The 14,695-nt window shown below is 49.2% G+C and overlaps 6 protein-coding genes across 6 annotated transcripts; 5 read left to right on the top strand and 1 right to left on the bottom strand.

The window, feature by feature from the left end:
• Positions 1-1,638: 1,638 nt before the first annotated feature.
• On the top strand, positions 1,639-3,585 carry MRS44_015135 (uncharacterized protein; the record flags this gene model as incomplete). The annotated part of the gene is made up of 1 exon (XM_046282651.1): positions 1,639-3,585. One exon carries the CDS (start codon positions 1,639-1,641, stop codon positions 3,583-3,585), a length of 1,947 nt encoding a protein of 648 aa, XP_046126076.1.
• Positions 3,586-4,926: 1,341 nt separating this feature from the next.
• MRS44_015134 (uncharacterized protein) lies at positions 4,927-5,728 on the top strand (the record flags this gene model as incomplete). The annotated part of the gene is made up of 2 exons (XM_046271591.1): positions 4,927-5,146; positions 5,214-5,728. The coding sequence occupies 2 exons, from the start codon at positions 4,927-4,929 to the stop codon at positions 5,726-5,728; spliced, it is 735 nt and encodes a 244-aa protein (XP_046126075.1).
• A 733-nt stretch (positions 5,729-6,461) lies between these two features.
• Positions 6,462-7,546, top strand: MRS44_015133 (uncharacterized protein; the record flags this gene model as incomplete). Its single annotated transcript, XM_046277564.2, has 2 exons — positions 6,462-6,645; positions 6,702-7,546. The coding sequence occupies 2 exons, from the start codon at positions 6,462-6,464 to the stop codon at positions 7,544-7,546; spliced, it is 1,029 nt and encodes a 342-aa protein (XP_046126074.1).
• A 624-nt stretch (positions 7,547-8,170) lies between these two features.
• On the top strand, positions 8,171-10,157 carry MRS44_015132 (uncharacterized protein; the record flags this gene model as incomplete). The annotated part of the gene is made up of 4 exons (XM_065619081.1): positions 8,171-8,995; positions 9,049-9,824; positions 9,888-9,968; positions 10,028-10,157. The coding sequence occupies 4 exons, from the start codon at positions 8,171-8,173 to the stop codon at positions 10,155-10,157; spliced, it is 1,812 nt and encodes a 603-aa protein (XP_065475153.1).
• Positions 10,158-10,319: 162 nt separating this feature from the next.
• Positions 10,320-11,866, bottom strand: MRS44_015131 (uncharacterized protein; the record flags this gene model as incomplete). The annotated part of the gene is made up of 3 exons (XM_046279711.2): positions 10,320-10,721; positions 10,830-11,330; positions 11,402-11,866. 3 exons carry the CDS (start codon positions 11,864-11,866, stop codon positions 10,320-10,322), a joined length of 1,368 nt encoding a protein of 455 aa, XP_046126072.2.
• A 484-nt stretch (positions 11,867-12,350) lies between these two features.
• MRS44_015130 (uncharacterized protein) lies at positions 12,351-13,766 on the top strand (the record flags this gene model as incomplete). The annotated part of the gene is made up of 1 exon (XM_046277563.2): positions 12,351-13,766. One exon carries the CDS (start codon positions 12,351-12,353, stop codon positions 13,764-13,766), a length of 1,416 nt encoding a protein of 471 aa, XP_046126071.1.
• Between the last annotated feature and the right edge of the window lie 929 nt (positions 13,767-14,695).

Here is a 14,695-nt window from a genome sequence, read left to right as displayed (position 1 = left end):
TCAGAGCTAACAAGCCTCACCTCAAAGCCCGTTGTGGTCCACTATTCGGACGCTGGTGTGTATTTCAACTCGCATGATAAGATCGAGAAGTATTTCCAACACGATACCCACTGAGGTGAGGGTGTTAACCTTTCCTCTGCAGAATCATCCAAGATGACACCGGGGCCGACATTCGTGATATTCCATCCACTCACTCGATCCCACCCATGATGATGCCGCCGTGAGTACTCAAAATAACTATGAAGATTCCCAGCTCAATGGTCAACTAAACTCGCATCTCCCAGGCCCCTCACCGTAGGTGCAATCAATCAACTCCGGAAAGTAGAAGGAATGGATATACGTGAAGTAGATGAAGAATAATCCGCACAAGTTTGACGCTTATTGTACTTTTTATCAGGGTTACTACAATTCCACTTCTTTGAATAAACTTCCATTCCAATTTTGCCAATATCTCAAGGAATCACTCCTTGCTATGTTAACACCAACGACTTGACTTTTTCTCAAGCTGCACGAAGGTTTATCGGGGGTTGTCGGCGATGACGGTGGTGTAGGTCATCGATGACGTTTCTGCGGCAAGTCTATGACGACAACACAATTTAGGCGCAACAAGTCAAAGAAGTTTCTGTATTGTACACGAATGAGAAAAAAGATAAGGCAAGTCGAAAGACAGCTGAGGTGTGCCCATCAATTCCTTGGTACCGTAAGTGCAACCTTTATTCAGCACACGTAGTGTACAGTCTGATGGCTTACAACACCATTCGATCATCACCCATTCCAGGGAAACGCCGGTCTGCTTTCCTTTATTGGCTCAAACGACGGAACCTTTCGTGATACTGTAAACACTAGACACACCCAATCCGACCAACTTGCCCTTGCCTACCTGTTACCAAACGATTTGCCTCTCCAAGTTCTATTGGGTTGCTCGGAAACTTCTCTCGCTGATTGGCTCTGGAACTGCCGAGGAGTCAGAACTTGTGGAGATGTCAGCACCGACCGAGGTTGATACTGCAATCAAGGGCATCAAGGGCCCTGATTGGATTGCTCGGAAACACAGAGACTTGATTGGGTGGACTGTGCCTCTTGAAATATACGGCGAGACATGATGAAGTGATGGCCAAATACGTATTTATCATTTCTATGATCAAGTTATAGAGCTTTCTTGGGCTGAAAGAGTTTTTTCGGAAGGAAATAGGGACCTGAGACGGTCGCATAGGTCTTCAACAATGGCCACGGGTCGACAAAGGCGTACGGCAACCTTCTCATTTGATCTCATTAACGAAGAATAGAACCCGACTATCATAGTACACAAACCGCCAGGCTGATGGAACCTCGTGCTTATGTCACACTATCCGAATTTGTAGTCTTACAGGGGTCTAGCCTGCCAGCTCCATCGAGTTGCGCTTGATAGATTGTTGATCCCTTTCGGTATGATTCACACGGCGATTGTAGACCCTGTCACTTTGTCCGTAAAGGGAATGTTCACTCAAGGACAAGACCCCATTGACTCCAAGCTGTCGATAAAAGTGAAAGGGTTCCTTGGCAAATGGCGATATGCATCCATATCCTCCGCTAGCATGTCCTCGAGGGCCATCTCTTCCTACACCAATCTCTATTCTGTCACACTTCTTGCTTTCCGACATGTCTGGCAACAACACTCTCTTCATGACCCGTGAAGAGTCTCACCGAGTGCAAAACACCGTCCGGGATCGCCTCAAGAAACTCGAACAACAGACTGACCAGCCATGGGAAACGATGGATACCCATGCTTTAATCCAGCAAGCGACTTCAGCGTCCCTGATGCAGGACCTCTCATCAGCGGCGTTTGGTCTAGGAGCACCCAAGAGCAAAGAGACCATGCTGGCATATGATGTCGGCCGCCCATATCCACCCTGCACCGCCAAACTGCAAAATCTCAAGCACATGAAAATTTCCGACTTAAAGATGGAATCACATCATCGTGGATGTGTCCTTGCTCTGCGGCGCGTATCTCCAGTTGCCGAGCTGGAGGCTTCATCCTGGGCCGTTGTTCAGGGAGAGTCTCCTAACGAGGTGGAACGGCTTGAAGTCTTCTTGCACAAGTCGAAAAATGGGCGAGACGTCCTCGACATGTGCTCCGAGCTGCTGGTGAAGGAGCCCTACTATACTTTGAACCACCAAGGGGACCGGACCATCCGAGTCGATCATCCTTCCGACCTCATTGTCACTTTGCTCAGTGAGAGCCCAGAATCGTGGCGACAGAGACGTCACACTGCTGCAAATCAAACCAAGCCTCCAGAAAAGTGCAAGGAGATGGGCAATACAGCTCTCAAGAAGAAGAGCTTTGCGCGAGCACACGCCTATTATACCGAAGGACTATACCAGAGTGACGACGCAACAGATACCCTGATCAAAGACCTCTATCGAAACCGATCCCATGTCAACCTTCTCCTGAAACGATTTGACGAGGCCAGGACCGATGCTACATGCTCTCTTACCGATGGAGCAGACAAGGCTCTTGATGCAAAGGCTTACGACAGAGCTGGCCTGGCAGCATATTCCCTCGGCGATTTCGACTGTGCCAAATATTTCTTTGAGCAGCAAGAGAAACTCCAGCCTGATAGTCATGCCAAACTCAACGTGCGGAGGATCAAAGCGCGGCTCCAGGAGCAATCTACGGGAACCTACGAGATGGCCAGGATTGTCAGAAGCCTCTCCAAGGATCAAGGCAGACCAGACGTTGCCAGTTTTTATGGTGATACTGAGGTCAAAGCCAGTCCTGGAGCGGGCAGAGGACTATTTGCAACTCGTGACATTGAGCTCAACGAGATCATCATGTGCGAGAAGGCGTTTTGCGTCGTCTGGAGTTACGAGCCTGAGGCATTTTCTTCCTTGACGTGTGACACTCGAGATGATGCTGAGATCAGGGTGTTTCCTTCTGGTTTACACAAGGTAGTTGTGGAAAAACTCCTCAACAATCCGTCCCAGATTGAGAGAGTCTTGGACCTCTTTGGGGACTACTCGGGCCTTGGCAAGAAGTTGGTTGAAGTCGACAATGAGCCTGTGGTTGACACCTTTCAGATCCACGACATCATTCAGCGAAACGCCTTTGGCCCTGGTCAACAAACCGAGGATGAAGACATCAGCAACGCCAGTACGGGTCTTTGGATAAGGGCATCCTACATGAACCATTCTTGCATCCCCAACGCTAAAAAGGACTACATTGGCGACTTGATGATTGTCCGTGCTACGCGTCGGATTGTCGCGGGCGAGGAAATATTACAGAGCTACGATGAATCTACTGACTACGATGTGAGAAGGGCTTCTTTACAGAGAACTTGGGGTTTCAGATGCAAGTGTGGGTTGTGTTTGGCAGAAGAAGCTGATGGGCCAGCTACACGGGAGATGAGAAAAGGGCTAGAGGACAAAGCAAACCATTTCATCCAACAGGAAAAGGCGGTGGGAGCGAACAGAATAACTATCAACAAGGCAAAGCGTCTCCGGCAGGGCATTTATGAGACATATGAAAGAAAGAGATACAAAGCTCTGCCCCGCCCAGGCCTGATTCAGATCGAGAGGTGGCTCGAGGAGGCTGGTAGGAGGTGGTGAGAGCCTGTACAAAGAGACAAGCATCAGCCATAAGTGTCTTCAATAAAGCTATCTTAACTATCAATGCGCTTCTAGTGATGCGATCATTTTGGAGCCAGTCTTTGAGATCCCACTGTAGCCTCCGAGTCAGTCAGTGCTGGGCTCTAGTCTATGATGGAAAACGGACGAGAAGGCAAAGGCTTAAAATATTTCTGTCTATATCATCTATTCAAAGATGACGGGAATCATAGAGCTTGCGAGTTGCTTGGAACAGCCATGCCATGTGTGTCGAGCTCGTGCACTTGAAGCTAGAAAGAAACTGTGTGGTATGATAATCCGCCTAGATATGGAGAACTATCTCCTTCCCTTTACGCCTTCTTTGGCTGAAGAGAACGACAGAGCAACGTTTCTCGACTGTATTTATACTTCTATCAGCATGTCTATGGATAAACACAGCCGTTGAAGCCTTGAAAGAACCCTCGTTTCGCACTCACCATAAAGGCCCCAAGTTTTGCTCCTTTAAAGACGATATCGCCACTCTTTCACCCGTTCTAGCAGCCCAGGGTTGGTCTGATATCCTGTACATTTGGCTCAGTCCATCACCCGTTTACTGTCTTCTTATTAAGTTATGAAATATTTCGGTATCTACCCGTTAGAGGTTTCAGTATTCTGTTTGTATCCCAACACCGGTATTGGGGTTGGGGCCCGGTGCTTAGTTCACAAGGTACATGATCCGTGTCGAGATTAAGGCCAGCTTTGTGACGTATCAAACCACTGCCGACCTGCCCTTGGATACACGTATTATGCAATGGGGTCAATCATGTACTATCAGACTTTCACCACATGGCACCGTGACGCCTGTACGTACCATCTTCCGGTATCCCCGAATGACCTGTCCTACGATGGCACTGGCATTGGTAGTGTAACTAATTACATTACAACTTGGATATCGCTGTCGAGGCCGCAGTGGTTTGATGCGTGAGTTGCGACAATATCGTGGCGTAATCTCCAGCCAAATCTATCTATAACACGATACCTATGGAGAGTTGACATTGATATATGATGGCTCTAGGACCTTGGTCCGACCCCAATGTCAACAACTCTAAAAACGACGGCCTGAGGTTGATAGTCGCCCACATTTACCCCTCAAACGACGGCCTCAGGTTGAGACTCATAAGCACAAAAGTTCCATGAATTATTAATGACTGCGGCTCCGTTCAAAGAAAATCTTTGATTGCTAATCGTTATCGAGGTATAAATTGTGTTTCATCTCCCCCTAGAAAACAGCCCAACTCAATGGCTCAAGTTTTCTGTCGTATACGTCATCAACACACTGTTTTTCAAGATCCCATCACTTTCGAAATGAACTCTTCAGATATCGCCCAGAACGGATGGACAGCCGTCCCTACTGACGCCGGCAGGATCTTCCACACTGGGCCCTACCTCAATACGCCCCATTACATCAATCTCGAGACCATCAAGTTCCCCTCGCAGGACCCCATCGTCCTCAAGACTCAGGAACATGCCGAGACACACCTCCTGAAGCAGACTTACAATCACTCAATGAGGGTCTACTATTGGTGTAAGCCATGTCCATACAGTGTAATAGTCCTTTCTTGGCTAATTTGGCTTCCCTCCGATGCCCAAAGCGACCGTTATTCTCCGACAACAGTTCCCTGAACACGCAGCCACACTTTCACCCTCGACTCTTGCATTGGCTTGTCTGTTGCACGACATTGGCACAACCGAACACAACATGAATTCTACCCGTCTCTCGTTCGAGTTTCAAGGTGGCTTTCAAGCTCTCAACCTTCTGGGGGAGTACGGTTCGACCAAGGACCAGGCCGAGGCCGTCTGCGAAACCATCATTCGTCATCAGGACCTTGGTACAGAAGGCAACATTACTTTCCTGGGGCAGTTGATTCAGCTGTCTACTATCTACGACAACGTGGGCGATCATCCTTCGGTCAAGGACTTTGATCAGATCATCCACGAGAAAACCAGGGAGGAGGTCAACAAGGCGTTTCCCCGTGACGGCTGGCTGGGATGCTTCGCCGAGACTATTCGCAAAGAAGAGACTATGAAACCTTGGTGTCATACAACACATATCCCAGACTTTGCTGAAAAGGTTGAAGGGAACAAGCTTATGAGGCAATATGAGTAGAGCAACAGGGGTGGATCACGCCTTCAAAGTCCACGCCCAATCCAGCGACATGCATTCAGCCTCTTTGTCAGGCTAAACAGCTATGCCGAGTGCCACGTTTAATACACTACTCATACATATTTCCACGATTTGTGAGGACGAGCCATTCGCGCGGTATAGCGGTAAAGACACTATGGCCAATAATGCATGCCTAACCATGAACGTGACAGCGTAGAAGCAATAAGCAAACATACCTCCCAAAGCCCACTGAGCTTTTTAATATTGAGCCTTCCCCGCTTTCTCCCCACCGATATTCCTCCGAATGCCTACCTATGTCCCATCACGTCGCATCAATAGCCACACAATGTGCTCTCTCATCACTCGGGGGCCGAATATGAGCAGATTTTAATTGGGCCTTCCTGCAGCCGCAGCTGCACCGATGAACATGGATACTCGAGGCTTCATACCAGTTATATCCATAGCCTCCGTTATGTAAGCGGATTCAGGTTCTCCGATGTGCTGTGTCACGTTGTATCCGCCCTCAGTGGGTGGGACATTTACTGGGTCTGTGAACGAATGAGTTTGAGAGCAGCCCCCATGAAGAAGAATAAAAGGCTTCTCCTCCCCGGCTTATCAGTGTAATACAGCAGTTCCAGCAGTTTTTCTCTTTCTCTTGTATCACGTACTGCTGATAAGCTTCCCACATTGTTCTTTCTTGCGGCAGGTTTTCCCGAATAGACCAACATCTCGGGCCATGGCGAGTCTCTCCAAGCTCCCTTCGGTCACCTGGACCCGCATAGCTTCCAGTGTGCGACTCTACCGATCATCTCAGGCCGTTTCAGTGGTTGGGGAGAAGATGTACATCTTTGGCGGGGAGCTTGTGCCTCGGCAGCCCGTGGACAACAAAATCGACGTCGTCAAGGTCGGAGGGGAGCTGGGTAGGCGAAACACCGAGGACCTACCATTCATGAGCTAATCGTTGAATCCGTAAAAGAATACGGTGTTCAGACACTCCCTCCCAAGAAGGATAGTCCCCCACCTCGAGTTGGCAGCCCTAGCACAGCCATCAATGGGGACATCTACCTTTTCTCAGGACGTGGGGGCTTGGAGATGGAGCCTATCGAGGAAAATGGTGGTCTCTGGCGCTACGAGGTATCAAAATCTCTGTGGACTCTAGTGCAGCCCTCGGATGCTTCTGCTTCATTCCCAGCTGGGAGGAGCTACCATTGCATCACCTCCGATGGTGTCAGAAAGGTCTATGTTCACTCAGGTTGTCCCCAAGAGGGAAGGCTCCGTGACCTGTGGGTTTTTGACATCATCGACAGCACCTGGACAGAGTTGTCTCAAGCCCCCGGTCCAGCCCGAGGCGGGTCTTCAATCACATTCTCTGACGGGAAGCTCTACCGTATGAATGGCTTTGATGGCAAGAAGGAACAAGGTGGCTCCCTCGACGTCTTCAACATCGAGACGTCTACCTGGAAAACCATTTACTACAAAGCAGATGGCATCAGAGGCCCAGAACCCCGAAGCGTCTCGACTTTGTTGCCCGTTACAGTCCAGGGCAAGCCCTACTTGGTCACAGCGTTTGGCGAAGGAAATCCTAGCCCCCTTGGGCACGCTGGTGCGGGTAACATGTTTTCTGATGGATGGGCCTATGAGATTGAGCAGAACCTCTGGCATAAGCTAGATTCAACAACTGAAGGTCCCGCTCCGAGGGGGTGGTTTGATGCTGACGTGGCCAAGAATGGGGCTGGAAAGGAAACCGTTGTCGTTCATGGAGGTCTCGGAGAAGATAACCAAAGACTTGGGGATGTTTGGTCGCTGCATTTTTCGGAGTAACATGGGGATTTGGTCTTGTTCTGTCAAAATTGTCAAGTAATTGTTGTTTCCTGGGGACAAGGAAAAAGAGAACAGCCCCTTTCGATCCGGCTTCTTCCGTCACATGCGGACAACCACAAGACCCTGCAACTCGTCTCCGTCAAAAGCAACAACTGCTTTTACCCTGGACCGGCCTTATGTAAGCGGACTCCGGGCCTCCGAGGCCTTTACACTTGACCTGGCTTGGCTAGACCAAGCTGCTGTGCTCCACCAGAGTGCCACATGTTAAAACCGCCACGGAGTCCGGTGCTCCGATGGGCCTTTTCCATAACTTGCGTGGTAACAATTGGCACGCCTCGAGCTTTTCTAACTATCAAAGTTAGCGTATAAGCCTATTCAGTTGCTTCTATTCCTGTTCTTGATGCGTCCCAAACGAGCCTGCGATGTTTGCTACAAGAGAAAGGTACACTTGGAACTCCCGCAAAGACGCAAGCCAAATATTTGCTAACACTGACTATCAAGATCCAATGCGTGATAGATAACACTGATGACCCTTGCGAATGGTGCAATCACCATGGCCTTTCTTGTACTTTTGATAGAGAGACACAAAAAAAGTCCAACAATGTGTAAGCTATTTGACTTACGATGCCTCCATGGTTACTGACATGTGCCATGACATTCAGACAAGCCATAGCCGGCGATGTACAAGAGCTTCTTCGACGTGTTGTAGATCTTGAGAGTGCTCTATCTCAAATCCAATCTCAGGGGCAGTTGTCGGATCAGACCTCTCCTTGTTCCATGCCATCGACGACACCTGGGGCAATACAACATGCCTCAACCCAAGGAATAACACCATCCAGCCTTGGTGGGCAAACTAGCCAAACTCTCCCATCTTCTGTTACCTCTCCTTCGGAGACACCTACAACTTTCAAGCCCCAGACCAGGGACATTGGTGATGTTGCACGATACCTGGGACAGAATTGGTATCACAAGGGTATACCCATTCTATCCGAGAGGGGTCGGGATTGGATTCGATTGAAAACTGGACAAGACGCTCAATTTGAACGGTTTCATATGTTTGGTTCAAAACGCGGCTTTCCTGCTCTCCCATTAACCAATCTCTCATACAACGAGCTTCACAAGCTGCCCGACCGGCATTATGCTGAGAGCTGCCTCGATGCCTTCTTCGGATCATCATTTAGCCTCTTCTACCCCGTTCTTGATCGAGCTCTTGTTCAAGAGACGCTAGAGGTGGCCTATCAAGATCATATCGACTCATCCCTCACGCGCTCTCAAGTGTCAGCCAAGGCCTGCATCCTGGCGGCCCTTTGCATGATAACGCAGACGGTGAGGCCCAAGGATGCTTCAAAACAACCCCAGGGCGACTTGTACGTGGACCAAGCGAAGTCTCTTTTGGCTTTTGTCTCTTGGGAGACATGCATTGAGAGTCTCCAGGCAACCCTCATGTTGGTAAGCATTCCCAAGGTCGACCAAGTCTCTGGCAGATGGCTTATCGTTTACAGCAAATTTGTAAAATATCAGTGGGAGAGTGGGAAGATGCTTCCACACTCCACTCAATTGCTTGTCACATGGTCTGCAGCCTCGGTGGGCATTTGAATCAGCGGGCGACATGCGATTCTTCGAGCGTAGCTTCCGAACAAAAGCTCCGGCATATCAGAACACTCTTTTGGATGTCGTATATCTTTGACAAGGACATATCACTTCGGTCCGGGCAGCCTCCTTTGCTCACCGAAGACTACTGTGACTTGGCTGTCCCTGAAGGATACGCCAACCGATATGATTGTCAAATTCCCTCAGATCAAGACACCAGCACCTTTGGGCGACTAGTGCCTTACCTCCCAGGAGACCTTGGTTTAAGTCACGTCAAGGAGAAAGCATGCCGCCTGCTTTACTCGCCCAAATCATTCACCATGGATGATACTCAGATTCTCCTTCACATCCGCCATCTCGATATTGACCTTGAAAGTTGGCGATCGTGCATTCCGGTCAAATATCGGCCCAAGCTCTCTATCACACCTGGAGGACCGTTATTCGATTCAGAGATGAATTCTTTGCAACGCATCAGATGTTTGCATTTACAGCTCGAATACCACTATTTGGTAACGGCCATTCATACAGCTGTCAGGCGATGCGGTGCTGCTTATGCTGAAGCCCTAAATCTTCCTGATGATCTTCATAGTGTCTTCCACTCCAGTAGTGATCTATCTTTGGAAGCCAGTCGTTCGACATTGACACTGCTCAAGGGACATATAAACCTCCTAGAAGAAGAGGCGTTCTGGTATGGCTGACCATTGATCGTTCTCTCCCGTGCAAGGCCCGGACACGCTAACACCAACTACAGGCGCGTCGCCTTCTATCCTCCTGTTGCGGCCATGTCTTTGTTCATGAACATCCTAATCCACCCCTTGATCCTCGCGGACAGGTAGATCTGGGTATCTTGGCATCGGCCATCTCAATATTCCAGACTACCTCTGTGCAAAGTCTGACCACGGATGACATTGAGTATTTACAGGAGATGAATAACTTCGTGGCGGAGCTTGTGCGACTCGGTAATCTTGCCATATGGAAGGCGAAAAAGGAAGAGAATAGGGAATCAAGGGATAGAGAGTGAGAATAGTAAGAAATATGGCATCAAAACATGTGAGGTTGAAGTGTAAGCGGCATCATGTAAAATTGACTGGAGATTCATAAAGGACTTGGGAGAACCGTCGACTAATATATGAGACGGATACTGAAATAGAGGACTAGGTCTGTCTGACATCAATAAAACAGGTCAAATCGTGTTCATCAAGTGTAATAGTTTGATGTTCAAGCGCAGCGCCTCATTCACCCTTTCAATAAAGTTCTGACAGTCATGGCAGGGCTCGCGGCTGACCAAGATCAGAGAATCCTTCAGCGCGACTTTAGGCCAGATTCTTTGCAGTGCCTGTAGTTTCGTAGCATAATCCATAGCTTTGTCTTTCCACTCCTGCTCCCTTTGCCGTCGCTCACACTCCTCAGTACTTAGCAAATCCTCCAAAGTCAGTCTCGAAAGGAGAATATCATCCACCGGGTCCCCTGGCTTCTGAATCTCGCTCGACAAGATTAAGTGCTTGTGGATAAAGTAGGCAGCCAGCTGCTTCTCAGCGTGGCAGGCATTAAACTGCCCTGGTATCCCGCCGTCGAACCGACTAGGCTTCAACAGGAATCCAATGTATTCACAGATTTTCAGTACCTTCTGCATCCCGTCAAACCCTGCAACGTCGATGGTGTCGCTTTATCCATGTGACCAGCCGCTCATTACTACAATTTCTGGTAGCCCATCACTGTGAATCAATTGAGCGATTGTCTTTTGACTCCTTGGGAGGCTATATTGAGTTGTGAGAGACATTGAAGTGTTGAACCCAGTGGTTTGATGGAATGTGAATCCGTCCAGGCGAGGAATAGCAGGTTTCTTTCTGTCCTCACCAAGAAGGAACATAACGTATTTGCGATCCATGTTTCTCGCGGGGCCATCTTCTGTATAGAAAGGATGCTTTCTGCGCCGCTCATTCTCTGGCCATGGCTTTGCGTGATCAGCCGCCCGTTGGGGGAAGTTGCCCTCAACTGATTGCAGGGACTTATCAGTACCGTGCTTCAAGAGAGCGTCGACATTCTCCCAACGGCCCCATAACGCTGCCTTCATTAGAGGTGTGCGGCCGTCAATGTCGACAGCATTTACATCAACATCCTTGGAGAGCAGGAGCTTGACCATATCCGGGAAGTCCTCAGTAGAAGCCAGATGCAAGGCAGTGACACCATCCGTCTTGAGACTGTCCAGTTCTGGGATGTCTTCGTCGCTCTCCCCATCAGAGTCGCGGAGGATAATAACCTCACTTGTTGCACTTCATGAAGAAAAAGGTCGGCATCAGGCGAAGTCTCGAGGAATTGTTGAACAGCCGGCAAGTTTTCCTGAACCATGTTACTCAGTACGCCTTCGACTTCCTCTGTCCATATCCTCTTCAAGGATATTGGGCCCCTGAATCTTGCTCTCAATTCATCAGCTTCTCCGTCGGGGGTGCCTCGGTCAGGTAATAGAGCCCCCCCTGCCACAAATCGAAAGTTTTCTTTATCAATCTCGTAGCACGCCTCTTCTGAGCTCGATCCGATCGGAAACTCGATGCTGTAGCTCATATCACAGTATTTTCCGGGGCGAAACGGGCCACAATGAGCAACGCGCCGTTGCTGTGTGTAGTCGCCATTGAAGCCGTGGCGATGTAGGTGTTCACACCATGGAGACAAGACATGTATTTGTTCATGGTCCCACCACTGGGCATAGGCCGTTCTTAGTCGAGCTTCCATTCTCTTAGTGCTGTTGCTTGTGTGAGCATTCATTTTCCCGTGTTTGTGGTGCTTGATGGTTATGGGATGAGAGTAAAAGGGTGACTGTTTGGGTACAAGAAGAAGCGGGGTATGAGAAAAGCAAGATTCTTATTTGAATGCATGTATCACGTGGTCGTTGTTTATTGGTCGTTGTTGTCATCAACTGGCTCTGTGGCTTAAGTATAAGGCCGGACTGGGTACATAATGATCAGACAAGAGAGGCCTCAATGGTCACTGAGCAACCGAGATCAGCTGACAACAAGGAATAGGGGCATGCATCTCAGCCCACTATTCTATGTGTTTCCAGACTTGATCCTGTCCTGACTTCTCCGTTCTACAAGATGATGGACATCATTGGTCTCCGACACGCAGGCTTTTCTTGCTCTTAGCATCACGTGTCCCTGGTTAACAACTCGTCCTTCCAGTCTGGCACAATCTCACACCACTCCACTGCCCTGCCACCATGTCTTCTCCTGGTTGGATGCAAAAGCATCGTAATCTCATTGGACATCGCACACTCTCCCAAATCTGCCTTCCATCCGCCCACGATGCTGGCACATATCACCTCAGATTCGGCACGGCTGGTGGCGGCAAAAACGTCGTCTTGACGCAGACAAAATCTATCTCAGACCAGCTTCATCTTGGCGTCAGGCATCTGGACATCCGAGCAACATATGCCCTCTTGCCAGATTCTCTCCACAACTCCCTCAGCGGCACCCAAACGGGATGGTACTGTGGTCATTACACACCTGAGGGTCAAAAGTTTGGAGTTGGCTGGCAGGGCGGCAGCGGTGCTTCTATCGATGAACTTGTTGAACAGGTCAATGAGTACACACGCGATCATGCCGAGCTAGTCATTCTCAAAATCTCACACGTCGTTGTTCTCCGACACTCGAGGCTCTGGGCTACCGAGGATTCCTTGACACCGGACCATGTAGCCAGTTTGATGACGTCGCTGGGTCAACTGAGCCACCTATTCACAGTTAGAAAGGCTTCAGGGGGCAAGAAAAAGGCCCTACAGGATTACACACTCAACGAATTCGTCGGAAATGGCCAGGCTGCTGTGATCGTCGTAATTGAGGACCTCGAAAAGATTTCCGCCGATGTGGCTTTTGAGCATGGATTCTGGCCCAGGACTTCCCTCTCTTTCAACCAAGAGTCTGTCACACATACTCAGGGTGCAAAGGAGGCAATCTTTTCGCTTTTACTTCCAAGCAACAACAGGTTCACTGTGCTCAAGCTTGCCGAGGCAGTGCAACATAAGCGCTTCCCGTGGCTACTACAACATCTGGCCAGCTATGAACTCACCAAGTCCCTGATAGAGATGGATAAGATCGAGAACGTTGATCTTCTCACTTTTTGTCTCGCTTCTACCATATATCGACTCTATCGGGACAACAGACAAGAGAAACAGCCTGTCGTCGTTTATGGAGGCACCGTTGTCACAAATCCGGCTGTTCAAGCTAGAGTGCAGGCCGCTATCAACCAAGGGGAGAGTCTTGCAGTGAACAACCAAAACTTTATCGATACCTGGCATGGTATGCCCAAGTCCTGTGCTGTGTTGTACTCCCAGAACGACATAATCAAGGGTCGTTGGGCAAGGGAATTATCAGTTCTTCACTTCGAGCACGACATCCTTCACCTCGAATATGGCGGAAAGAAGATTCTTACCCAACGCCAGTACCTCGACTTGCTGAAAGCCAGTGTCGAGATGCCCAGGGTCAACATTTCGAATCAAACCGTCGTTGGAGGAGACGAGAATGATCCTCGGGAAGAAGTCCGCAAGACTTGTGTTATCCGCTATCGGCTTCCCAATGACAGGGAGATTCACGAGGAGAGTGTTCTTGAGGGTAATGATTTGGTGTGGCAAAGGTGTTGAAGTTGAAGACCCATCACGTCGTCGCGGGCTTAAAAATCGACAAGGAACTGCCATTCCATGATAGGCCACAAATAATGAAGTAGAGTCGGTCTGCGGATGTTGATCTGATTATAGTGTAATGTGACATATCCCATGGATGCTGCTTAAACCCTTTCTTACCTTCTAGAACTTGTTCTCTTCGTTTTAGCAACCCATAACTGCTGATCCTGAGCATTATAGTCAAGCGAGCAGTCGGAGTTTCCCTCCATTTAGAATTCTCCCAGAGCATTCCAGAAGCTTCCATGACACAGCGACGCATGACTGAGTTAGAGATCAAAATTCGTCCAACTAAGCTTCCAAGTCCTGAATGAAACATTTCAAACATTTACTCTCACTCAACAACCCTAGTCCCATCCTCATATGCCCTATGTGGATCCTCCCGAAGCCCCGGCAAAATGGGTCCACGTCCACAGAACTCCAGTTTGCGCACTGCGGTCCCATCAATTCGAGCCACGCCCGGTTAGCTCAATCGGTAGAGCGTGAGACTCTTAGAAATGCCATCTAATGGTATCGCGTACGCGATCTCAAGGTTGCGGGTTCGACCCCCGCATCGGGCTGTTCCTATATTTCGATTGCGAGCGTTTGCGAGGCTTTCTCTTTTTGATGTTGTCAGGTCCCGTCAGGGTGTCCACGTGACCTGGTGCTATCATCGGGAGACCACCTTTTTGGCTTTAGCAACGCCTAAACTTTTTCCATTTTGGCGTAATGAGGTTCACCATCAAAATCTTTCCCCGGAGTAGGTTGCCTGGAAGGTTGAGAATAAAGGACCGAGCCGGTCTGCAAATCCCCTTAAGTATGAAAACGCCCGAGGTTGCGGTTCTGCGAACTCAAACGCAAGGCAACTGACTCTCTCATGAGTCACTCCGCCTCTAACTATACACTCAGCAAGC

This window comes from Fusarium solani (genome assembly GCF_023522795.1).
Source record: "Fusarium solani strain SB1 chromosome Unknown bctg00000011, whole genome shotgun sequence".
Classification (NCBI taxonomy): domain Eukaryota; kingdom Fungi; phylum Ascomycota; class Sordariomycetes; order Hypocreales; family Nectriaceae; genus Fusarium; species Fusarium solani.
Note: the sequence above shows the minus strand (reverse complement) of the source record. Positions and strands in the feature narration are given on the sequence as shown.